This window comes from Megachile rotundata, chromosome 13, assembly GCF_050947335.1.
Source record: "Megachile rotundata isolate GNS110a chromosome 13, iyMegRotu1, whole genome shotgun sequence".
Lineage (NCBI taxonomy): Eukaryota > Metazoa > Arthropoda > Insecta > Hymenoptera > Megachilidae > Megachile > Megachile rotundata.
The window spans coordinates 14040526-14066813 of NC_134995.1; the positions used below are offsets into that span (position 1 = coordinate 14040526).

General features: G+C 45.0%; 1 protein-coding gene across 1 annotated transcript in view; it reads right to left on the reverse strand.

Moving 5' to 3' along the window:
* Window positions 1-25331, reverse strand: part of LOC100877354 (spondin-1) — a 104120-nt gene extending 78789 nt beyond the window's left edge. Inside the window, exons 1-2 of the mRNA XM_003701381.3 lie at window positions 24957-25331; window positions 17298-17529 (exon numbers count right to left, since the gene is read on the reverse strand). Coding sequence (XP_003701429.1) covers window positions 17298-17529 — 232 coding nt within the window. The 5' untranslated portion in view covers window positions 24957-25331. The remainder of the gene's footprint in view (window positions 1-17297; window positions 17530-24956) is intronic.
* Between the last annotated feature and the right edge of the window lie 957 nt (window positions 25332-26288).

Consider the following 26288-nt stretch of genomic DNA (forward strand, 5'->3'; position numbering starts at 1 on the left):
GATCGACGCCGACCACACGATAGACGTCGAAAGCCAGCAAGGATTTGCTGATAGCGAACCGTTGTCGCCAAGCAGAGGCTTTGCTCCGGACTGCCTCTCCAGGGACGTCTTGGTTTCCAGCAAGGAGAAGTGCGACTGTAGCCCTGGCTAACGAGAAACGTGGCTTTCCAGCGACGTTATAGTTAAGAGATAATGCTTAATCGATACCGGTAAAGGCGGAGGAGGAGTACTATCGTCGACGAACCGTGCACGAGCCAGAAATAGAGGCACAGCCGGAGAATAGAAGACGGCAGGGTGCAACGATGCTGCATCCCCTGATGCATGTAACTAATTTCAAACCACACGCGCCATAACCGTATCTGTACGCAACCAACTACAGGCCCGGTTCTCCCGTCTATGTATTAATCCTCGTGGTGCATCCGTAAGACTCCATACTCGGCCTTGTGTATGCAACCGGCTTGGTGCAGCGCGGCGAGCAGTTTCCGCGATCGTCGTAACTTTACATCAACGGGCGCACACCATCCGCTCGCTGCTCTCGCGTGCAAGCTCGGTCTTAACCCGCGATCTTGCGGCCACCCGTGCCGTTCATCTCTTAGCTTCCTGAAAATCGCCGTGAACCTTGCTCCGCGTTAATCTATCGCCTTACTTCGGTAACATCGCCTCGAGAATGTCCTACGTTAGGAACAACTTGTTCTTCCTGTCGTTATCGTCGACCGTGTGGCTAACCATGATCTTCGATCGTAAAACGAACGCGCGTCGTAGTTTCTACCGACCACGTACGCAGACATTTTTTCGCGTATATCGTGTAGTAAGCAAGTACGGAAGGTTTCCCTGGGGAAAGTAGCGACGCGGAGGATGAGCGGACAAAAATGCTAGTCAGCCCAATGGGAATGATTAACGAACTTTGCGCGATCACTTAGTTTACCGGAGAGACTTTGTAGGTAGGATCATCGTTTTCTTTCCAAATTATTCCGGACTTTCTACACGCACCTCGAAGCACCAAGTCAAACCGAGACTTTTAATTGGACGTCCCTTGGATTCGTAACGAACAAATACGTGGCAAACGTCCACAGTTTTCAGGATCCTCCAATACAATGATACCTCACGTACAACGATTATGGATTGTCTCGTCGAAAGCTTTGTGTTCCCTTAACACTTAAGACTTAATGGTTGCTTTTTGTTCGAGCGGTTCTCGAAACTTTTAAAGTTTGGCGACCAGACTCGCGATCGATACTGCATTAATCACGGAAGATAGTCGATCAAGAGGTGCAACAAAAGAACGAACGGATTATTAATCGTTGGAAGGGTCTCCACGGGTCTTTTACGTTCCCGTCAAATTTCTCACGGGCTGTATCAGCCAACTAGTCGCGGCGCGTGTACGCGTAGCGTTTTCTTTGCGTCGCGATCAAAGGGCGTCGGTGCTTCTGTACGCCGTAAACACCCGACGAACGGAGGTGTGAAAATCGTCTGGTCGTGGAGGAGGACCGAAAATGCCGTCACCCTAGGGAGCGAGGGGTCCGAATCGCTGTTTTTTCGCTGCTTCATCGACTGACGTTCATCCGGCTTGATTGCCTGGCTCTTTGTGTTTTTCACTCACGGTAGACGTGCCTGTTACTCCAAGATTTTGGCCGCTCGTTCCCTCACAGAGAAGCTTACCTTTGCACGGAAATTGCCAAGCTCGAGGTGGGAATATTCTTCTTTGACCCACCTTGGAATTCTGTCTTTCGAGCTTAATACTTTAGACGCGACGCGATCGTAGCTTCGATGGAATTCGTCGATAAAACAGTTTCGTAACTTTAACTTGCAAGAAATAACGTGACAAATTAGCAAAAACGGAGATCCTTCAACGGTCTAAGATTAACTCTTTGCGGGAATCTATCAAGATCAATGTCGAGCGTAAAACGTAAAGCTCCGAACGTGTTGCGAGTTTTGGAAATGAAAATTTTAGCGGAGAGCTAGGAAAAAAAATTTCGTCGTCTTTAACTGGAAAAATTCACGAAATCAGTCGAATATCGCGGCAAACAAAAGTTTGTTATTTACAGAGCCGAGACAGAGAGAGGATTCATGAATCTCGGACAGAAACGTGCAATTTTCGGAGCGCAGGATTTTTCGCGGTTGCCGTAATTTCGCTACCGACTTCGTGCTCGATTTCATGAATAAATTGTGACCGAGGCTTGCGTCCGGAAGCAAACTGCGGCCAAACAGACCGGTAACATCAGAAAACAATCTTTCCAGCGGTCGAGCTCGGTTCCTTGTTAACCGATAACGCCTCGAAAACCTAGAAACCACGATAGATAGCGGCGTGCTCTCGCAGACGAGGGTTGAAAGTGGCTCGAAGAGAGAGGGGTGGGTTAAGGCAGAGGTGGTTGGGGTTAAATTATGCAAAGTGCCTCGATAACTCAGCTTCCTTTCCTTCGACTTGGAAGCAACGTAGTCTCCACTTAATATTTCTTTTGAAAGTTGTAAAGTCAGACTCCCACCCTCTTGCCACCCTTCTGTTGCTGCTTCTGCTGCTGTTGCTGGTTCAGACCACTTTCACCTATAGATCGAGGGGTTACGGGACAGCCCGCGTTTGTTTCGTAACCTGAACGAGAAGCTCGTCTCGGAACGGATTGCAGGGAGTAATAAGAAACGGGAGGAGTGCGAAGAAAATGGGGATGAACAGGTGTTCCGTCGGCGATGCTGGGAAGTTGAGGAAATTGCGAAAATTGCTCGTTGTTACCGATACGCGTTTTTCTTCTTCGAGAATTAACGCGTATCCGTCGCGTTGCAAATATTTCAGAAACGTATCAAATATTTCGCGTAAAATTCTCGAATCGTAAAGCGTCCAATCGATGTTTGGGAAATCGGGATAATCGAGTTTGACAAAACCGAATCCTCTCTCCTTTTTTTTCATGGCCTCTAAAGCGAGAGCAATTAAAAGTTTTATCGACGTAGCTTGTCGTTTCTCCGGCACGAAGACCGAGGGGGCGAAACGAAGGGCAGAACGAATGCCATCCTTTGGCGCAGCAAGCGAGAAGATTGCCGGTTAATGTAGCGTTATAAAACGACCCGATTTTCGCGACTCGTGCGAGAATTTCTCTAACCTCCCCCGCCTCTTTTGCGTTCCTTTCGCCACGAAGGATCATCTTCGCTGCTTGGAATGGAGTTTGATACCCCGTGGCTGAAATAGTCTGTTCGCTACGTGCTTCGAATACGCTACAACGTGTTGTGGAACTTTCGGCAATAGACTGTCTTGGCATTGTCTAACATTCTGAAATTAGCGAACCAAGAACTTTGATACCGTGCGAATTAACGCGTGTCGTTGTCTGCCCCTTTTCCTCTTCGTTTTTACACTATTGGATCGTTGTTATTTATTTTGCATGGTTCCCCCAGCAATCATTCTTATACTCTCTATGAAACGTATTCACAGAGGAATCGAAGAAGCGGCCGACATTCGTGTATAATGTTTTTTGTGCGCGGTCGAGATATCGGACTAAATCGAGCTAAACCGAATCGACGAGCGGATGTGCGGTCATCGAATAGAAATTAGAGCGAATGTTCGTGTTTGTTAATCGTGCGTTGCAATTTGAAGCGATTAATGGTCGCGAACGTCGATCATGCAAATTCGTTTTTCTGTCGCAATCACGCGCGTTTTATTGCACGTTAGTAATCGCGGAAAAACGCGCAGAAATGCACCGCACCATACTGTCCAGCGAGATTTTATTTTGTTCCATATTCCATCGTTATTAATGCAATAATGTTAATGCTTTTTGTTGCTCCGTTTTTGTTCCATCGCGATATATTAATGCCTGGAGGATACAATTTTAAATAACTCTTCGCAATAAATTTTACGAATCATTTTTCTACCGACATATGTAATATCCGCCGCATAACTTAACTTTGCTACGATCAATCGCGCTTGACATTTTGATACGTTATCGTCTTCTTTCCCTCTAACCGTAATATTATTTGTGCCATTTATCGTCGGCCAGAAAGCTTCTTCGTCGGCAAAAAACGATACGATGAAATTACTTAAGAGAATAAATATTTTCCGACAAACGGTGAGCCAACTCGCGTTCCATGAAAATATCATCGTAGCAAGTAGCGTGATACATAAATTATGGCGCATCTGCTTCGCGTCCGTTTCTCTCCGGCTCTGCGAGATGGGACATCCGGTCAGAGTCTTTTAGGCGAGGTCAGGTCGCCGAACAACCTGGAAACTGTTCTATCCAGGACACGAGCCATTAGTCGAAATCATTTCGCGTCCAATTTCTGTTACTATTCCGGTGCACACGGAAAGCGAGTATTTCGATATTTCCGTGTTAATTGTCCGCACAGTTACGTCAGTTGCTTTCGAACTAGCGCAACAGAAACTTAGACATTTTTCAATTCGAAAGCTACGCGATTTGCATTTCACCGCGTTACGGATCGTCGGGTTGCGATTCAACGCGTAGCAACTCGATGCGTTACAATCCGTTACGCGATTCGATCGAAAGCGATGTCGTTCGACGCGGTTAGATTAAACGCGATTCAACCGAATGCGACTCGATTCGAGATCTTTTCCCTCGACAACCTGACACACCTATTCTTCACTGTTCGACAGAGTTCTAAGTAAATCTAATTTTTCCTTTAATTACTTCTTGTTTAGCGTACTTAACCGGAGCTTCAATATGGAGAGATAAAAATCGATGATAAAATTTGACGAGGGTTGGGAGAGAAATTTATTCAGGAAACTGTGTCGTAGCTTTCGAGCGGGTAGAATTATCGGAAGTTTCGAGCTGCAAAAGCGTCGAAGTTCGCGTCGTTCGTTTTTCAACCGTCGGTGAATGGATTTTCGAGGGCGACTCAGTCTAATCGAATCGATTTCGAAAACACTCGCGGCTCTGCCTCGACAGACCGTCCTTATAAATAAATTAGAAGTTCCGTGCAAGAGATCGATGTACTTTCGCGGTGAAATCTGTCTTTCGTCTTGATTTGTCGATACCACTCGAGCGATCGTTAAGTTGACGAACGACGAAAAGAAAAAAGTTCGCTGAACCGTGTCGTCGAATTTAATGCTTGCTGCAAGTGGCTGGAAATGGAACAACGACATCCAATCGAACGAGTTCTCGTTCACTTGCACTTTTATTTTCTTCTTCTGTCGTATCGATTTTATCCGGAAACTCGAGAAAGAAGCTCGTTGCGTTTAACGCTTTAAATTATCGGATGGATCGTTAAAGATATTCAGGATTAATTTTTCGATCTAACCAAGCGACAGTTATCCGTAATTTGCATTTTCCTTTGTTCCCTCATTATTTCGCTAAATTCAATCTGCTCGATCAAAGACCGTAAATTATCTTAAGCGTTTAGATTTGCAAGCGATTTCCCGGACAACGAACGTTTATTCCGCGCGAATTCGAACAATAGCGTTAATCTTATTTTATTGGTTATGGCCGATATGCTATCGGTGCGTAAATAATTAAGTGGCGAAAGTTCAACTCGCGGCTATAAATTTGATCGGAAATAAAAGTCCACCGTAAGCTTGATCGCTCTTCGCGGCTACGTAATAATTGTACACTCGTAAATCACCGTTTTAATCGAGCACAATTTGCGACGCGTAATTGCGTACCCGCATATGTTTAATTTCGCGTCGAACAAACAAGTGCTATGGACAAAGAAATATTGTCCGTTGCCGCGATATATCGCGTATGAATATTCTAGAAATACTGCGAAAAACAAAGGCTAAATATTAACGAGCCATCTAGCGGTAGATGGAGCGTGCCATAATCGCCGATGACGACTCTAGTGTCGAATCGAGTGGATTTTTAGTAAATTCCGTACATTTACGGATACAACGTAGGATAACTTTTTCTGGATAACTGCAAATATAGAGGAAGAAGCGTTTACTTTCGATTCGGGGGAATCCTGAAGAAATTCGTGCTGATACTTGACCGGCGAATCGTGTAGCAGAAAATTCAGAGGACTTTTCCGGTTTAAGCGTGGTCGGCACACTCGATAGCCGGCAAACGAGAGCGAGGGACTTTGGTTCGAAGGGTTGAAAACGGGTTCGTTTACTTTGCAAAAACTTGTTCGTGGAAACTGTAGAAGTAGGAGCTATTAAGAATGTAGATTAGAAGGCCGGTGAGGTGAATTCTGTCGGACAGGGTGGCGGCGTGTTCTCGAGTAGGTCGGTCATCAGGGACGTGTGTAGCAGCTGCGACGTTTCCTGTTCTCTCATGTCCCGAGGTACCTTCGTGGCATTGCAGAGAGTGCCGCCGTTACCGAGGGTTGTAATAATAGCGATGAATTGTTGATAGCATCGTGCTACTCTGTATTTATGTACAGAACCATCCCAGCATCCCTCGCCACGCTCCCTTCGCGAATTCCTCTTTCATGGTCACGTGCTCGAGTATCTCACCCTTCTATCTCGTACACCGATGACGCTTTCCCGCCTTTGAAATATGCAAGGAACGATGCTCTCGTTACGACGAATTCATCCTCGAAATTTCGAGATCGACAACCCCTCCGACCAAAGGGTTTCTGAAAAGGGGGTACTTTTTATAGGGGAGCGCGGTCGTTGAACGATATTTCGTTGTTCTCTATCCTGACAATAGACACCAGTTTCATCGGACGGACACGAATTTAATAGCATCATTAGTTTGATAACTCGATAGTAATTTTTATCGATACAACGACGCGCGTCAGCTTCAATTCGTAACGATCGAGCCTCGTTCCACTATCTCAAGATTCTAAGAAACGTCTAGAGTATCTTCCCGCTGGATAGGACACTAAATATGCGGCACATGTTTCATATCGGAATTCCTAAGGGAAGTCTGGCATCCTAGAAGGCCAGTTTCCGTTGTATGCGTGGCGAGTCAGCAGCAAGGCAAATAGAGAGAAGCAGACGCGGACCTGAATTCGATATCATAATCATAATAACAAACCCCCAAAGGCATCTCCTTTATTCGCAGACAGCTACGCGTTCGAAGAGTATCTACCGTTTGTACGCGGTAGCCATTTTAGTCTTAAGAGTTAGGGAGAGAATATTCCACGATCTGAATAACTTAAAGGTTAAAGCAGACCTTGGACAACTCGTGCTCTTCGCTCACGAGTCCCGTTCAACGTCGTCCGTGGAAACCGTCGAGAGTAATGGGAACATTACTCGCTATTACGACTTTCGAAATATTAGGATCTAGAAATTTAGATTACGACGGAGCTAATTAAATTACTAAGGAAATCGTGCTAAAGCTTGAACGACGGATTCTTTCGAGCTGCTGTACTTTCTGCTCGACAGCCTCCAGTTTCAACGGAGTCTAAGTAGCTTAAACCATGAAGCGAACATCGAAATCCTTCCATTTTGCTTCCAGCTGTTGCTTCCACGGTTTCTTATCCTTGCACACCGTATGCGCCGAGATAATTGATTCCGATATCGATAGCTGCTTCGACGCGTGCCTATGCATCCCGTCGACGTTTTAGCGACCACTTCGAGTTTCTTACTTTGCTTAGCAACCTTAAGAAACGATTGCTCGTCGAATTATTATAACCGTATCCGCGCGTAAAATGGAAGATACGTGGTGGAACAAAAGAACGCGAGACCGAATCGCAGATTCGTGATTGATTTCTCGTGACGAGCAGAAATACGCGTGTTATTCTCTTTAACAATTTTTTACCTGTTGCTTCGGTGCTTTGCACCGCATGCACGGTAAGAATACGTATTTTAATTAATGTCACACTGTCTGTTCCGCGGCTTTCCCTGTTTATTCGTCGAGCTCTCGTACGCGCAAATTCTAAGCACGAAAATTGATACAGCTCGCATTATCCTATAGTCGAGAATAACGAATCGGGTAAAGCTGCTTTACAAATCGCTCGAATAATCACGTTTAGCCGTGATCGCTCGAAGGCTAGTCGGAATATCGATTTAATCGAAATATAGGTAAACAGATACATTCGTATTAAATATTCTACCATCCTTTGAAGTTCTAACCGTGGAAAAGGTTGAATCGAAAATTACGCCGCGGAAGCAGTTTGCCTGTTGAACCGTTAATCAATTTAATTCGGTGTTTAAAACAGGAAACTCAAACACCATTTATTAATTTTCCTTGACGATATTGCTTTTGCAGGTTGCGATTAAAATCGAAATTACAGTTTACGGCTAATAGAAATAACATTTCGAGCGAATTTATTAATCCTTAAGAATACCGTTTGAGTCTTGTATGGTAATATCGTTCTAATGAAGTACCAAGAATGGGGTCTCGATGGGTAAGTGGGTAGGGTGTCGGATCCGCGATCCGAGGGACCCCGGATCGGATCCCACCTGCGGGCGAAAAAATCTTTTCCGAAACCGTAAATGGTTTCCCTGTGACTTTGGGTTGTGTGCACACAATAGTTGTAATAATAAACAACTCTCCTGAGCTCCGGAAAATGGGGGAGAGGACAGAAAGGGAGAAAAATTGGGAAAATGGGGGAGGGGGGAAAAGAAAGATAACCAGTGGGGGAGAGATAAGAAAATGAGGAATTAATTGTCGGCCGGCGTTAATCGAAAGAGAGAAGGAAAGAGACGGGATGCGAAAAGGATTCAGGGAAGCCGGGGGTTGCATCTTCGAGAATCAACTGCAAGCGGAATCTCCTCTCGGCAAAGTATCGTCTCCGATTTACGCGAGGTAAATCGGCTTACGCGGCATCCGCATCCTTCCTCTTCTGCTCTCGTGCCGGTGATCGTCGTCTCTCGATGGATAATGCGAACGGTACACAACGTTGTCGGGTGAGTTCCAAAGGCAGTTAATGCACCAGTAACCCTTTAATGGTTCCTAGTGCTCCTTCTCTCGGCTACCGTTTCCTTCTACATCTTCCTCGCAAACGTCGTCCTCGTCTCAAAACGAGCTTCTTTATCTAACAGCTCTTTCAATTACCAGTCTTTCGCTTAACCCTTCTAGTTTGCCAATTAAACACCGTGTCAAGCAGGTTGCTTACATTCTTTGACCAGAGAAGCCTTCGATGTCCTTTTTGCTTCTTCAACGCCGACACTTAGTCGATTTAGTCGACACGCGTCGCGCGGAAATCTCGAGTAAAACTAGGAAGGAGAGATAACGATTAACGAAAACGAGTATGCCCGTAGCTCAGAAATTCTCGCGTTAAAAATTGAGCAAGAATCCGATTCCACGTTTCTGCCAGGGAGTCTTAATTTTTCACGGTACGTCGAGACGTCTTAATTATTGCCCTGGAAATCCTGACGAATTCGGAGATAAGGCAAATGTAGGTCGATCTTTTGCAAAGAGATTATTTAACGAGCCGAGGAGATTACTCGTGCACGCCTCGGATCGAAGAAGGGCCTTTTTCTCGACGTACGAGATCCCTTCGGAAGGAAAACTTCTAATATTCGTCGAGCGTGAAATTCGAAAAGCGAACACAGAAATATCTTGTCGGTCGAAATTTGGCAAGCTTTATGCCAACGAAGATCTGTTCGCCGGCGTACGTCAAGTATCATATAATATAACTCGCCGAAACGAACGCGTCGCTACGAGGAGGCAGATTTTCGCTGGAAAACGAAAAATTAGTCGGTTTCCAGCTTGCGAGCTCTCGGAGCCGAGTGGAAAGGTCGTTGCTCGCTCGCTCGCTCCGTTGCACCCTCGAGCGGTACTAGCGTGCGTTGCCGGCACGAGACCGGCTGTAAAATCCGAATAAATAACCAGTCGAAAACGACGGCCTGCCGTTTATAGGAGAACTTATCTAATAAAACGGGAAATGGCGTTCGTTGTTTGCAAGGGTGGGGGGAGAAAGGACAGGGAAATGCGAGATAAGCGCGTCGCTGCGTTTCTACGGATTTTGGTCACGTTTCCACAGAGAATTATGTGGCGAATTTATGACCGCGATTTCGTATAATTTCTCGAGATTCGCATGGATACGTTGATCGGTCGGTTTATCGGCCGGCAAAGTTTGCTTTCCGAGCAATCCGGTTAAGATTTCGCAAAATTGCAAAAGCTACGTAGACCGTTCTCGCGAGAGAGGAACAAGTATTTCCTGAATACCGACGTCGGTGTTGTCGGATGATTCGTGCCGGAAAATTCTGAGGATTCCCCAAACGCCCCGTTCCGTGCCACCGTCTTCGCGTTATCGTGAAAAATACGCTCGACTCGGATCCGCGATCGCCGAGAAGCGGACGGTTACTTTAATAGAGATACTCCCTCGTGGAATATTTATAAGATCGTCGTATCTTCCATCTTTCCGCCGAAAGGAGGACGAAAGAGGATCGAATGAGATTCAGAGTTGAAACGGGATTCGTTACTCCGGTTATTCCACCGATCTGGCTAATCGTTCCAGACAGATCCACAGGGTGCTATAGCTCTCTAATCGCGGACTAATTCAAACTTATCTCGACTAGTTAGCATAGAGAGACGAGTATTCGCGGAATAGAGGGCACGCCGGCGAAATTATGTCCGCAACGGAGACGAAAGAAGCGCGCGATTCCATGGAGGGTCGTTAAGAAAGGTCGTTAGATCGCTGGAGTAGAATCCGGAAATTTCAATTTGACTGGACCGACAGGAAGAATAGGAGGAAGAGAAGATGACTCCTGTCGAGGCATAACTTTGGGTCGCGATAAGACGCAGGGTGTACGGGAGGAGCTGGTGGTAAGAGAAGGTGGTCGCATTCTCGGAGGAATTATAAACGAATGGTTTCGTCGGTAACGGTGTTTCGTTGTCCATCCCTTCCTCGATCACCTTCCGCAACCTTTCCCCGCTGTCTAACGACCCGTTATTTGCCCGGTTACGACGTACTTCCGAAGTTGTCGTATCCAGGACACCGCAGCCGACACTGTCCACGACATCGCCACCTATTGCCCACTATCACCCTTACGTATCCCACCAATGTCCACGGTAATGGCTCCGGTGGTTCTGCTAGCCACTGCAGTTGCATAATTTCTCGAGAATACTCGGTACGGGTCGCCAGTTTGGGAATTATCACGGTATACGGTCAAATGTTTCGGATACTTTCTCCGAAATAGCCGACAAATTATGGGACCACGAGGAAACGGAGTAAAGACGCTATCGACGCTAGACATCGTTCGGTCGAAAATCGATTTGGAAAATTCGTAATTTCCCTTTATTCCGATACGTCGACTCTGCATTGTCGTCAAAGTTAGCTTTCCAATTTGCAGGGATTGTAGCGCGAAATGTCGGAGCAAATTGCAATTATTGGCAACGCCTGGCGTACATTGAAACGTAATTTTTATTCCTCTCTCGCAAATTACTTTCCCGTTGCAGGTTGACCGTGTGCTCGTGTTTTTCGAAGCCCGGAAAAACAGAGAGAAAATTTTTAACTCTGTCCATCGATCCGAATAGCGAATCAAAGCCCGATAGGAAGGCGGCCAGCGAATAACCCGAGTAATCGTCGATATTCTATCCGCGTCCTATTAAATCGTTGCTGATAGTCCGTTTTACGGTGCCGATCAGCGACGGGGCTGACTGAAAAATACACGGTGCATAAAAATCTCGATAAACTGTCACCGATCAGACATCGAGGAACTTTAATACCGAGCTTATAATGCAAACGATCGCGAACGGGTCAATGGTCCAACGGAGGAAGGTATTTGAATAATTTCACAGGAAATTAGCGCTTGACACGGATTGCTCTTCTACCTTTCGACTTCGACGTTCGTTGTAATAGAAATGCACAAACGGATTCGGATTCGTGGAACTCGGAGAAGATTACAAATTCCGTGTTATTATGGCTCCTAGTTGCCACCGCGACACACTGTTTCTCAACAGAAATTATTACCAGAATTATCGTTCGACGTATCAAAAGTAGGACACGCGGTGCATTTTTCATCGCCACGTAAATCCGCGTAAACGGATTTCTAAAACATTATTTCGCGCCACTTTAAGCTTTAAAATCCAAATATGCCGCGAGAAAAAATGATCGCCCTTTCCTCTTATTATTTAGCCTCAAGTTTGAAAGTGGCAGTACATATCCACTTAAGGAAGAGGAACTTTTCCATCGCGACACGACTCGCATTTTTCTTCATCGTCCGTCCATAAATAATTAGGCGAAATACGCGAAGAAGACGTAAACGAAAAAGAACGGAGAAAAAGTGGACGCGGTAAATAAATTGTATGGAAAAGGCGAGAGAGACGGTCGCGAGGAGAGGATAAAAAGAGTAAGGAGAAGAGAAGACAGGAGGGAAGGAGATAAAGCGTAGGGGCAGCAGAGGGATACGACAATGCGTAGTCGAAGCAGTGAGCTTGAGGGCTCGCGTTTATTAAATCAACAAAAGCCCCACGGGGGATGGTTTTCAGACGCGAGTAGTACATCTGCTACAGAAAGCTTTCCCTCGTACACCTCCGTCCTCTACCACCTCTGTGTTCTTCTCTCTATTTATTTATCTAGCCCTCTCTTTCAACCTCTCCGTTTTTCACACCCTTTGCGGCCTGTTCCCTGCTCGTCCTCGGAATAACGACACAAGGGGAATTCGACGACGATATTCCATTTCGCGGCCTGTCGCTTGTAAAATGCGACTAATCTTAAAGCAAACCCTCTTTAACCCTGTCGGTCCAACTAAATTAGGCGACGATAGCCTATCAAAAATTCACGATCTGTTGCTCGACACGAGTTTTCCATTCGACACCGATTAAAGCTTTCACGTATCGGACAAGGGATGTCCAACTAACTTAGAGAAGATTGTTCGCGAAAAATTCCGCTCGTCACGATCTCGTAAATACATCGAGACGAACGAAACGGAGCGCTGCACGTAAATGACGAGAATCGAGATGCTCTGAAAAGATGAATCGGTTGCAAAGCGAGCAGATTGCAAGAAAAGCAGAACTCGATGCGTTTGACGTTCCCCCGTTACCAACCACGGAAAGAACCAGATGGGATCCCTATTACCGGCTAAAAATATTACTACGTTTTCTCGCGCGATCGGCTGCCAATTTTTCGAAACATTCTCCGAAGAAAAAGTACTTTTGTTCGTTGCATAGTTTTCTCGATACTATCGTTCTATAGATCGTAGATGTTTGAACGTACGCTTAGCGTGGTTTTGTTAGCGCGATAGAAAGAAATGTAATTGTTCAAACGGATCGATGTTCGACTTGATTGCTCAATTAAAGAAATCATCCGAGCTCGTTAACCCGAGACAAGTAAGAAGGCGAAGAAGAAACGGTCGGCGGGCAATTACGAAACGTCAAGATACGCTCGTAGGAAAGATAAAGTTGCTTTGATGGAAGCCGACGACGAGTAGAGAGGCACGCGTTGCTGCTACTTCTCGCATTTCCCAGTTCTGCTATTCATATTACCTGGAATTTCAATTCCGAGGACCTTTTGCGTTTCGCTTTAATTAACCACGATGCCTAATATACGCGTCCACGACTGGTTGGTCTGAAAAACTACCAGAAGCAAGTTTTTTCTCGGGTATAAGGATACCCGAGGAAACGAACAAAAGAAACAAGCCGGAGGAATAACTACGCTGCGGCCCTTTCTCTGTGAAAATTATCGCGCACTAGGGAAAGTCGCGTTACCGGGAATCTCGACAACAGAAAACGCATTCGTATTCGAATACGAGTAAGATTTCGGTCGTTTTCCTCTCGATTATTTCTATAGGTTCGCGATGAAAAATATAATTTCCAGATGTCAGGGAAGAAAGTGGTTTAAGTAAACAGGAAGAGGCGCTCGGAATTTCGAAAACTAAAAATTGCTCCACCCACGCCACTTGTCACGCGTATAGTGCTTCCGGTTCTTGCGGCAGTCCTCGTCTTTAAGAGTTCTACACTCGGCCACGAACGTCCACGTCTACTTTTTCCTACCGAATTCAAACTCGCGTGATGCCAAGTCGGACCAACGCAACAAGGGAAAATAAAAGAGATCGTACTTTCGTGAGAAGCGCGAACCGCTAACTGATATTAAAATATGTGTATAATCTAATGCGGGTACCGTCTAAATTCGAATAAATGAAGGTAGAGAATAAAAGGAGGGAGCGAGGAAACCGACGACCATACGATTAAACGGTCCGTTTACGGGAGGAGGAGTGACGATCTGCACCACCGAGTGCATCATTTTTTCCCCGATTCTGTTGGTTTTCGAGCGCAGCTGGTACGCCAGAAAGGGAGCAAAGCGAGAGACTCTCTCGGTTCAAGCTAAAAATACCTCTCCTCTTTACCTACACCCCCTTCGCTCTTGGGCACAGCCTGAGTCTTCTCTTCTCTTGGTCTCTTCGTTCCTCGTCTTGCTCGCCACTCGACTCTTCTCTATCCCTCGTCTCTGTCTTTCCGCTTCTCGCTGCTCGAAACCGTTGCTCTACGGCTATAAATAAAAAAAATAACGAGAACACCGTGCGCGCTGCGGGTGTCTCGAGAGAAGAATAATTAGAAGCGGCCCTTGGAGCATCCGCAGAAGAGAAAACTCTCCGGTGCAAAGCGTTCCGCCTCTTTCTCCTCTTCGTCTTTCTGCTCCCTGCATCTTTCCGCCCCGACCGAACGTTTCTTGTTTCTTCGATCCCGCCATATACGCGATCAGTCTTGTTGCCATAATTTCATTCGGTATTCATCTTCGAAGATAATCGGTCGTTAGAAGTTGCGTCAAGTAAGAAGGCGATAGATCTACGACTCCTACATTGCACAACGTCGCCGAAAGATTAACAGAAATAGCGGGAAGAAACGTTCGAGTTTGAAGTACCGCTATACCGGTTGAATAAAGGTTGTCGATTCCAACGATGTTTCATTAATTCCCGTAAGCTCTCGCGTATTTCTGGTGGCTCGATTCGCGACGAAACAAAATCTCCGGTAATGCAAAAGCTGTCGGACTTTATCTTGCCAGGACAATATCGAAGGAAATACGGAAATAGTGTACGTGACCGTGGATATTTCCGCTTCAATCCCGATGGCATTAGAGGCACGCGCGCTAACGCTCTTATGTTGAGCAAAAACAGAGTACGGAACACGGCGAGGTCGACGAGCGAGAAAGTAGAAATAAAGGATAAAATTCGTGTGTAGGAAGGCGAACAGGGGAGGCGAGCGGATAAAACCTGTAGGAAAAAATCGAATTAAGTCCATCCGACCAGGGATTGCGCAAGGAAAACAAGGCGAACGTCGCTACCGATTTTACGATTTTTCTGCTAGCTCCGAGAAAAAAGAAAAAAAATGTTAGACGAAGGTCGGGTGACCGAACCGACCGATCTGGATGCGAATTCCATTCCATTAGTCGGCCGTTAACGATCGAACGTGTTCGTTCGTCTGTATACCTACGCAGGATATATCCTGGGAAGGTCGCTTTTCCTCCGCGTGGATCCTCCGTGGAATGTCGAGGGAACGAGGAGGAAGGAAAAGCTAGCGTTCGATAGAAAGGGGGAGATTCGTACGACGAATCGCCGCGCCGCACTCCGCCGTAAAGGATTTTCGATTACGTTTCGCTTCGGTTTCGAGCTCGCCGTTCCTTCTATGCTCGTTCAATGTTTATCGCCAGCCACGTTCTTCGCACCTTCTCGACCAACGAATCCTCTTTCAATTCCTGCGGCCAATGGCCGATCCCTTTTAATCGCGCGCGTAAACTCGTCGACGCGGAGATCGAGGAAACGAGATTTACAAGACGGGACGCGACAGTAGTCGTGACCGTTCGTTGTCGGACAAACTCCGAGCAAATAAATTTCACGGCTCAACGATTAAATCTGACCGTAAAATACACTCGCGCCGTCTCGACGCGTTTCGTAATGAAATTCTTGCCTTCGATTCGCAGCTAATGCGTCCTGCTTTTTTACGACACCGTCAGAAGATTCCGAGAATGACAAGGCAGGTGTTCCGCGAAGGGAGCATCCTGGAAAGGCAGAGAAGCTGCTAGAGGTGGAGCTCTAACGATTCACAAATTCTTTCGTGAAGCGTGAAACAAAATGCCGTCGACGCCTGAAAATGCCGCGCATTCGCATTCCCGGCATATCCAGCTTTCCCTCTTTTCCGTTTCCTTCGTCTTTCTACCGACGACCTTTCCACGCTCCACCCCTTTATACACCTCCGTAGTTACCCCTCGATTTTCCGACGAACCGAGAATGCGAGGACGACTCTTTAAACCGAAATTGAATTTCGACGAAACGCGTGCCTCTCTAATTCGAATTGGACTATCCTCGAACCAGTTAGTTTCTCCGGGCTAAAATTCTGACCGACCAAGATTTATTCGACCTCCGATTCCTTCGTCGTCGATCTACCGTGGAAAGGACGCAACGCCATGGCCAGGAATCGGAAGTGCGAAAGTCCGAAGAGTTACGAGCCGCGAAAGAAATTTATGGACCGTCGGGGAGCTGGGACACCTGTTCCCGCAACGCATGCTCGCGTTACCATCTGAAATATTTCCGTTGTTTATGAGCCGAGAAAACAGTGAATTTCGTCGGACACAACCGCGGAATTTCTCTCTTCTCTTTCCTAAGATTTCATTCGCTATCGAAACGGTGTCGTTGAATTTTACATCGGCGTACCAGTACTCTACGGCCAGAGAGACTTTTCAGGAGGTCAGGCGTATCCTGGTTCTTAGCTAGTTGCTACCCGGTTAGACCACGACGATCTCGAGGGATGCGGACTCGGTGCGCGGAAAGATTATTCGGAGATTCAGGGGTTGAAAGTGTTGGTAATTTCCGTGAAAATTCTGTCTCTCTCGAGTCTTTAACGCCCATGGCCATTCGTTATCGCGTTAATCGACTGTTTAGCGATTTAAGCAACAACCAAAAGCAAAAAGAACCTATCGATAGCTTAACTTTCCGGTAAGAAAATTTACACCCACGATAACGATCGAAAACGCGATTAATTACGCTTTTGGTTAATCGTTGAGCGAACGAAGGTGTTCGTTGAAGATCTCTATGCTATCGTTGTTCGCGTAGATTAAGCGGAACTTATTCCGCTCGACGAGTTCGAGTGGTGTATATCGTTCGGTGGACGAGAATCAAAAGCTCCGAAACGCGAACGAATCGCGACGGAATGACAACGTACGCGTCGACGTCCGATAATTTCCAACTTTTCCAATTATCGTATTTCAGGCTGATCGAGAAAGCAGGTCGACGCGAATAAAGCTGGGAAATGGCGTGTGTTCCGGCAACGTTGATGGCGCAGCTCGAAGCGCGCCTCGGAGCAGAAATAAGCACTCGCTGATCGCCGAAATCGCATCGGAGTCGAGAATCGACGGTGAAATTATCGAGAATTCGACAAGATTTCGAAAGAGCACGATGTCTTTTCTTCGTTCGGTTAATTAAGTTCTCGAGAACGGAACGTTTAACGATATTCGGACATGTTCCAATTCTCATTGCGGATGGCACAGTTATCGCGACGCTGTTAAATGTTTCGATACAAAAGAAAAATCGTTTAAACACTCACCGATCAGCTTGCCGAATTGTGCAGGTGGCTTCCATTCCGGATAATGTCGTGGAAATCGCGCTCTCGACCAGTAAGTCCTTAAAGTGACTTTATACAGCGCCAGCTTATCCTGTTTGTCCTCTTTTTCCTGTCTATCCTGGGTGAACGATCCACATTGGGCGACCACGAACAACAGCCGTGTACCTAGCAGCGTTAACAGCAGAGTCGACCACTGCCATACTCCACGGAACATCTGAAACCATTCGTTCATTTTGCCGTCATTAACTAATTCTCCTCCTAACTTTCTTCGAGCTTCGCTTTTTCCCGCCATCGTACTTGGGATAAAAGTAATAAACGCGAAACGCGCGGAAGCACTGTTTCCTCCGTGTAAAACCGAGCTTTTCCTAAAATCACGAGGTAGTTCAATAATGAAGAGTTGGAAGCGCGGTATTGCTCGATGGACGGGGCACATTATACGGGCATGATTGCACGCGCATAGCAAGCGGGAACGCGATCGTATCGCGCAGCATGCGGCGCAACGCGTCGTGTTTACATATGCAGATTCGCGAGTGTGCTCAAAATTCAAATCGCATTCGAATCGCTTTCGATCGGTTGCCAGCGTTGTTCGTCGAAATTTCGCTACGATGTACGAGGTACGCGGCATTTTCTACCGAGTTAGGCGGTTCTCTAGATTTGCCGTTAATCCTGTCAAAGTCGAAGCCTTTGCTCTTGATTCTAATCTCGCTACGACTCGTTTGCGAGCACCGCTTTTCGTTTTCAACGCTTTAAGACCTTAACATGCTTTCGACGAAGTCACCCGTATTCCTCGCCACTCGGCGTACAATTACTAGATTCATCCCGAACGATCATTCCCTTAAAATACGCGATTTAGATATCAAACGCGTAGACACGGTTTAATTCGACGTTGAAATAGGTCGTGAAACAAAGATTCTCCGCATAAATAATGTTCGCGAACCGAGCAATTAACGATGTTTCCTACGACGCAAAAGAACGGACTAATTACGCCCCTCGCAGCGTGCGCTCGCCCATTGATTCGCGAAGACAATGCTTTTTGTTAGAAAAAGTAATCTAACCGAGTTTCAGCGACAACGGCAGAGAGAAAATTTTCGTGCCACGTTTGTTTGGACGATTAGCGAATATCGATGAAACGCTCGTCCACGAAATCGAATCTGTGTTTCGTTATGCAAAGGAGCATACGTTTACAGAGAAAACTTATAACCCATCCTTTCGCGATCACCACGGTGTCAATTAAAAACGCCGTATATTTGGCGAAATAACCTGGTTCCTCTTTTTTGCGCAGGAATATTCGCGATACGTCGTTTCAAAGCAATGTTTGAACGTTCGTGGAACTGAAAACGTGCTCCGGAATATTTCGAATACCCGATGTCAGAAACACGTTCGAACGTTAACCGATGCTGGAGGCACGCTGGAAAATATACGCGACTGGCCCGGAGATTCGCAAGCTTCGATTCGCGGTCGAATATTTGCGAAGCGGTCCGACTAAAACCGTATTTGAAATATCCTGAAATAATAGAACGATCGTGGAATATTTTTAGAAGCTATTGCCTCGCAAAACGTGATCATCTCTATATCTATTGTTCAAGCGTACCTACATCCGAATACAGCGTTGGAAAATTGAAGTAAAAATATCCTTTTAATACAAACATGCTCTTAAGATCATATAAGCTGTAGGTACTTAGCTCCGCGTGTAGTGGTAACGATTAAGCGATCTCGAACGAAAGACTTTCTTTGCATTCGATTAAAAATATATTCGCGAATGTAACGGTACTCGACCAATTAAATGCTACACGAAATTTGCTGTTGGTCGAAAATCAAAAGCTGATAAACGAACATGGGAAGCCAGAAAAAAACATCGTTCTATGTTTACCGGTATTATTACCGAGGTAAAATGAAAGAGCGAATCGATAGAGTACAATTTGTGCACGAGTACGGTGTCCTCGTGGTTGAATGATTGAAAAATGCATATCTCGCTGTGTTTGCGCTACACTCGCCAAACTTTTCCAATCTCCTATGTTACGACACGTTGATTAAGCTTCGTAATCGAATCGTGATTAAATAACTCTCGTACAGTCTTCGACCGGATGAAACACGAAATTTCACCTGCTCCATTTCCGTCATAGTTTGTTCGTCGATCGAAGAAATTCGAGAACCGTGTAATTACTTACGTATTAATTTCCTTGAAACATAACTAGCTAGTTCTTCCGACGCGTGCAGCAATAATTGCTTTCAGCGTTTTCTGAAACTACGTTGCACTCATCGAGTTTCGAGCGTATTCCCTGTTATCGAAAATATTTATGGAAACGCTAATTACCGTAGCTAATGACGGAACAAAAGCAATATTGCTGTTCCCACAGGACTGAAAACTGACCGCGAATTTCCATATGGCGGTAAAAATTCAACGATAAATCGAATTAAAACCCCCATACATTTCATATAGCGGTTCGTTGATTAAATAGAAAATAAACACTGTTTCTGCTCGCTTTCGATTCATTTTTATAAACGAATTATGAACTTTATCAGACATCGATGTACAGATGACTGCGCCCGAAGAGGCAAAAATCGATACATTTATTTGGACATTGTCTTAGCCGTAGCGTTACGCGCGAGTTTCGGAAATACGAGGATACAGAGAGCTTACACAGATTCTAAGACGTACAGTCGAGGATTTCGAGTTTTCGCTTTTCAGCGAATTCTACCGAAGCCAGTACATTTTTCACGTACAGTTCAGCAGCAGCCAGTATATTATTCATAGAGCAGGAAACATTTTCGCGCGAAAATAGACGAAAGCAAGAGACACACGAGGTTATTTCACCGTATCTCGTTTACTGTCACCGGTGGGAGAGGTTTCCACGGATCCACCAACTCGTGGCAACGAGCCACCTAACTGAAAACTACTCTCCCCTTTCATTCTCTTCTTTTTCTCTTTTTTACACTCTCACCTTTCCTTTTTCTTTTTTCGCGTTACGTTTCATTGCGTTTCATTACCCTCTCTCGCTGGAATATCTCGCAAGCGCGAACCTCGCTGTTACGAGTCGAGTTTCGCTTACGTGTCGGATCGTTTGTCTTTCGGAGCGCCGTTGACCCAATTTCTACCCTTAACTTACGTCGAACAAGAACGTGGAAGGGAACATGCTCGAAAAGTTCGCCACGAAAACAGCTCTCTCGAATTTATCATCGGACCTTTGTTCGATTCGGTAAAGCTTTCGGTTACGAATAACCGGAAGTACGATTTCGTTCAACGTCTCATCGGTTTTATCGCCCGTGCACGACTCGATTGTTTTTCACGATTTCGCGATTGAAAAATTGCTTCTTGCCTTGAAAAAAGTATTGAACCGACAAATGTGTCTGCTTTACGAACTCGTTTTCGAAATCTTTCACGTTCAATTTCAACGAACAGGTGCAATAAAGCGAATCGTAAGTAGTCGAAAGACAACCGTCTTCGACTGTACTATTTGAAATTAATTTTGCGCGAAACGACAAATATTTAAGCTTGCTTCGATTCTGTCGAAAGAAGAAATATAGCTATGGGAAGTATTCATAAAACGTTATTACTTGCTACAAACGGAAGCATGCTCGAGAACGAGGATATGAAGTAGCTCCGAAAAATGAAAATGTTATCGCAGATATGTTGAAAGTATGCTTGATCGTAAAAGTCGGTGATCTCGAATAAAAAATCGATTGAATTTGTTAAAATTTACTTGTCTCGTAGAAAGAAACGTTGGTTTCTCTATTTTTTAGTAACAGAGATTGCTTCGTATTTCCCGTGTGAAAGCACCGATACAATAACGATAATCTCGTGGATAGGTATCTCGCTAACAGGATAATTCTTTTTTACTTCCGTAACGAGCAACACGTGGAAAAATTCCTTTCTTCCCTCTCCGCGTTACCGACGGTCATAGAAATCGTCCCTATAGCAATCGAAAACTAATCCCGCGATTAATCGTGTAAATCGACGTGGGACGGTCGCGTGTGCACGCGATACCCGTGCAAATGACCCCTTCGCCAGCATGGTCTCGTCGTTCAGAATTTTCTAGTAAGCAACAAGTTGTCGTGAACGCGATTACTTGTTGGCACGTAAATAATGAAAAGCAACGAGCCGCTTTCTCGTTCTCTTTCTCTTTGGCGGAGATTTTACACGAATTTAAACGGCCAGTTCTGTTCCAAGCTACGCTACCGAGCCTTTACACGCGTGCGGACTTCCGGGACGAGCGTTCTCGTTCCACCGACGAATAAAACTAAAAATTCTGGCACCATTCTGTCGGCCATAAAACGATCGGTGCTACGTGTACTCGTACGTAAACCGGGGACAATATTTCACGCGGCTGGCCGCAATCTTTTGCGTGGCTAAGCCACCGCTGATTTACGCCTTTCCTCCAAGAATCATCGCCACTAAAACGAGCAAAGCATTTTTCCACTTGCATAAACCGTCACTCGCCAAATTCTTTCGATCGCTCTTTCGACTCGATCTTTAACGCGTTAGCTATCGAGGTGATAAAGGGATTACGTTAATACCCTATCGCACAAAACTGTAACAAAATAGAATTTACGATATCTAGTTTCTGCTGTAATTTCTCTATGGTGCAATAAATTGAAATATTTATTACTATTTTGGGACGTGAGCGACTGAAAATTAGATATCCGCTAATGGGCAATACTGAACGATAAACTGGTTGGCCCGTTGTGTGTTTTAACGGGAAACCAACCATTCTGTGTTAGGAATATTGATGAAACGTTTATACCTCGAGCTTTAAGCTACAAATTTATGTACCACAAGTTCTATTAACTTTTAGTTTGGTATAGCGTAAGTACCATTTTGCGATACCTTTATGTCGCGAAATTGCATCTGACTTTCCACGTTTCAAAATTAGCGATCCAATACTCGAATTGTCCGACTTTGAAATTTTTAACTCGGTGGAAAAATGAAAATTTAATTGGTTTATAGAAGTCGAGATCCCACATTTCGCGCAGTGCATAAAGCAAATTAAAATCCCAAAAACTCGATTTTCGACTGCAAACGTTTAAAGGATGTTCGAATAAAACGTGGAAAAAGTTTGCCGTTTAAGACGGTCGAAGCAGGATTTACGAACGAGAAGAGAATAACCAACCCCTTGCAATCTTGTACAGTAGAGGTAATAATAAAGTGAGGCGATGGCGCGAGATTGAAAGACGGAAGTAAGAGAAACAGAGCAAGTTGTCCGTGGCTTCTTTGGATATTCAATTTCAATAGGATTCCTTGAGAGCTTCATCTCTGAAATCCGTTAGAAAAGTTCGCGTATCGACGAGATCGATCGCTGTAACGCGAATCAAGAGTCAGTTTTCGAGAGCACGTGTACCGCAAATCGTTAACCTTCTCTCCTACGTTCGTTTCTCATCGTTTGTTGCTCGCCGAGAAACACGTACCTTCGAGTATTTAAACTCGAATTACTCGACTAATTTAGTACCGTGCGCTGCTTTAAACGTTACCGCATAATGTCTGAGGAGTACGGAAGTGATATTCTCTGATCTACGCGACGACTGGCACAGTAGAAATAGCCATAGGTAGTAAGACACGCTACAATACGAACCGCGAAAGACGTTGACAACTAAATTTATATTTTAACGCGTCGTAGTTCGTTATTAATGCAATTTCGGTGGTATTGTCCTCTCGTTAATTTTTAATCCTTCCATTAAACTAGATAGGTACGTGTTGAATAATACAACAGAGGTACAGTCAAATAATTGATAATGTTCCATTGACTGGACCAGTATAAATAGCCGAAATCGTGCATTAAGAATCGTATCAAACTTTTTAAATAACAATGATATTCAGACTCGATATTAATTAACGCAGGAAAAATGGACAAACACGTTAGAATAAGTGAGAAGTAGGAGGAGGAAAGGAAAGGACAGCAACGATTAATTAATACATTTGCGATATAATGGTGAAATGCTAACGAGAGCAGCAACGAAGCGTTACATTTTGCGAATATAATTTCCACGAGTAAAATAATTGATTGGAAATCGATTAATAATCATGTTAACATGAAATTCGATGCAACGACGAAAAATTAGAGTATCGTTTTATCGATGAACACCGATTAAGATTACAAGCGAACGCGTCTCTAATTTTCTAGTTTCTCCTATTAATTGATCGATGTGCGAGACGTATTAATTACAACGTCGACCAAACGTCTATAACGGGTTGCTAAAATGTCTGTCTCTGGGTCATGAATTCGGTATTCGATTCTGAACTTGATTGACAGAATTACAACGATCAATTATAAGGATTGATCTGTGGTTTGCTTCAATATCAAATTACTCTAATGGACGAGTATCGATGCCTTCATGTTTCTAAGCAGACTTTTAGGATAAATCGTGAATAAGCTAAAACGCGACAAATTTAAATAAGACCAAATTTTCTGTATTCCTACGCGCACGATAATTCAGCGAAACATATTATTAGGAGAACTTTCAACGTTTCGTCGATACGTTTATCTGACGCATCGACACGATTATTGTCCCAACTCCGTTTTACCGCTAAATACGAAAACTCGTTAATCATATTGGTCGTGCGCGATCGGCAGTTAATTTAACTTTTCGGTAGACAATCGAGAGTATCGAGCGAAAGGGGGTTTCAAATTCATGTATTTATCCTCGCGTTCGGCGACACTGAAACGCGTTAAGAGCTCGAAAACTGGAGCAATTACATGTACGGGAACGCGAATAAATTATTGCGAGAGCAAACTTTCGTATTCTGAGTTTCGCGGGCCACGGAAAATCGAGGATAAAAATAAAAGGAAGAGCAACGTTGTTCGAAGCGCAGCTGCGAGCAATTAACGCGACTCTACGAGGAGAATGTAGCGCGTTTAAAGTCGAAATTGAAAATTGAAATTGTCGCGTCGTTAACGGTTCGCTTTTAACCTGTCCCCTGCGCTACTGCTCTTTGAATTTGACACGAGCATCGTTAACTTCGTGACGATAATGCAATAAACTATCTAACCGTGCGGTCTATTGACAGAGCCACGCACGTATGGCCGTTCAATTCGACCGTAATTGTTCCGAGTTACAAGTGTCCGCTAGCAAATCCACAAATGTACCACAGAGAATGGTCCAACTCTTCCGTCAACCGCTCGTGTTTCGTCTGACGATATCCATTTCCAACTGTATGCTTTTTTTCTTGGTTACTCCGCTTTCTCTCGTCGGTTAATGCTTCGCTTTTTTACAAGTTTTAACGTTACATGAAACGACTCTGTATCGTGGAAAAAATTACGACCCCATAAAGTCTAGTATATACCAGCTTTTACTCCTACCTACGCGTAACCTCGACTTTAATCCGCGTGATTTCCTACTATACGGCTCGAGTAATTCGCAAAAAACCACGGATTTTTCGTGATTACGAGGTGGAACAGGAAGCAGACACTTGTTTGTCGCGATATGAAACACGACTCGACCCACCGATCACGGTTCACCGCAATCTGGTACGCCTTCTGGAACGTTTGTTTACACACCCTTAGTTGAAATTGCACGAACGCCTCGAACCTATTTGCACGGAAGTAGCTGAAAGCGTGCGCGAATCAACCCGAACGAAAACAATGTTCCGACTAACGTTACAAACGATCAACATTCTCGCGTAAATCATCTTACGATAAATCGTCTTACCTTACTCGCGATGCTGGGTCACTCCCTCTTTCTCTCCTCTCGGGAAGGGTGAGTTGTAGCAGCGGAATAAAGTGGATCGAACACACCTCACATATCACACACAGACGTTACGAATATTTCTAGCGATAATCGAAAGTTTTGCACGCGAACTAGCGGAAATTAGTACGCGAGATCGTTTGACCGCGAATTTCACGAGTTTCGAACGCGTGACGAAACGCGGCAGGCGGTGTACGGACACGGCACGCGCACGAATTTCGTCGGAAACAAACAACGGGAGCGAAAGAGGATGGAGATTCTCACGTTTCTCGACGCGTTTCACGCACAAATTACGGATAGCATCGAACGCGACACTCTTGACTCGAGGGTTACCGCGATACTGCGAGAACCGCGCCACGGCGCGCCTGACCGTACATCGCGCCGCTTTTCTGCGCATTCGCTCGCGGTATCGCGCTGCGATTGGTCGATGCGTTCGCGCCGCGTTGCGTTAGTGGTTCGTTCAAAACAGCGCACGCGCTTTGCTCCTGGTTGAAACAGCACGATGTCGCTCGTTTGAATAAATCACATGCAATTTCTTCTTCCCTTTTTTTTTCAAAAAGAAACAACTGTTGGATTAACGATTCATGTTGCTACACGAAGGATACGTTTTTTTTCCGTGCCTACGATGCTGCTAAAGAACGTAAACCACGCGTACTATATACGAAATGAAATTGCGACTTTCTGCGGTAATTGTAAATGTTTCTATAATGGCGCGTTGGTACATTTTGGAGTGTAATTTCCCAGACACAATTATAGCACTAGTTGCAGCTGTACCGCTTTATGTCTAATACCGTTATGGTACTGGTACAACCAATTTAAGTATTCTCTTTGCCCAATATACAGTCTCGGTACGCGATTCAACCGAATATAAATGAAGCAGAATTTCTCACTTTCTCCTACACTTATTTAATATTCGGTTGATAATTCGGTTGATAATTCGGTGACACGTCATGTACGATTGTCACGTTCGTCTCCATGGAAATAGCAAGATCGATGTTACGATACTCGTGGCTCGGATAAGGTGATAGAGTTGTTTAATGGAACACCGGGTTGTTTCGATCGTTTCGAGAGAGCCGCTTAGTTGAAATTACCAAACTCGACGTAGATGAGTTGCAAGAAAACGAAGACTGGACGGAGTACGGCATGGAACACGTAACTTTGATTTGCGAGTGTTTCGTGATAGTACTCGATGATAATGTATCCTAACGACGATCGAGGCAACCAATTCGCTGTTTTGCACTCGATCGTAAGCATAATTTGCTCGATACGCGACTTTGAACCGTGCAGATGCTCTTG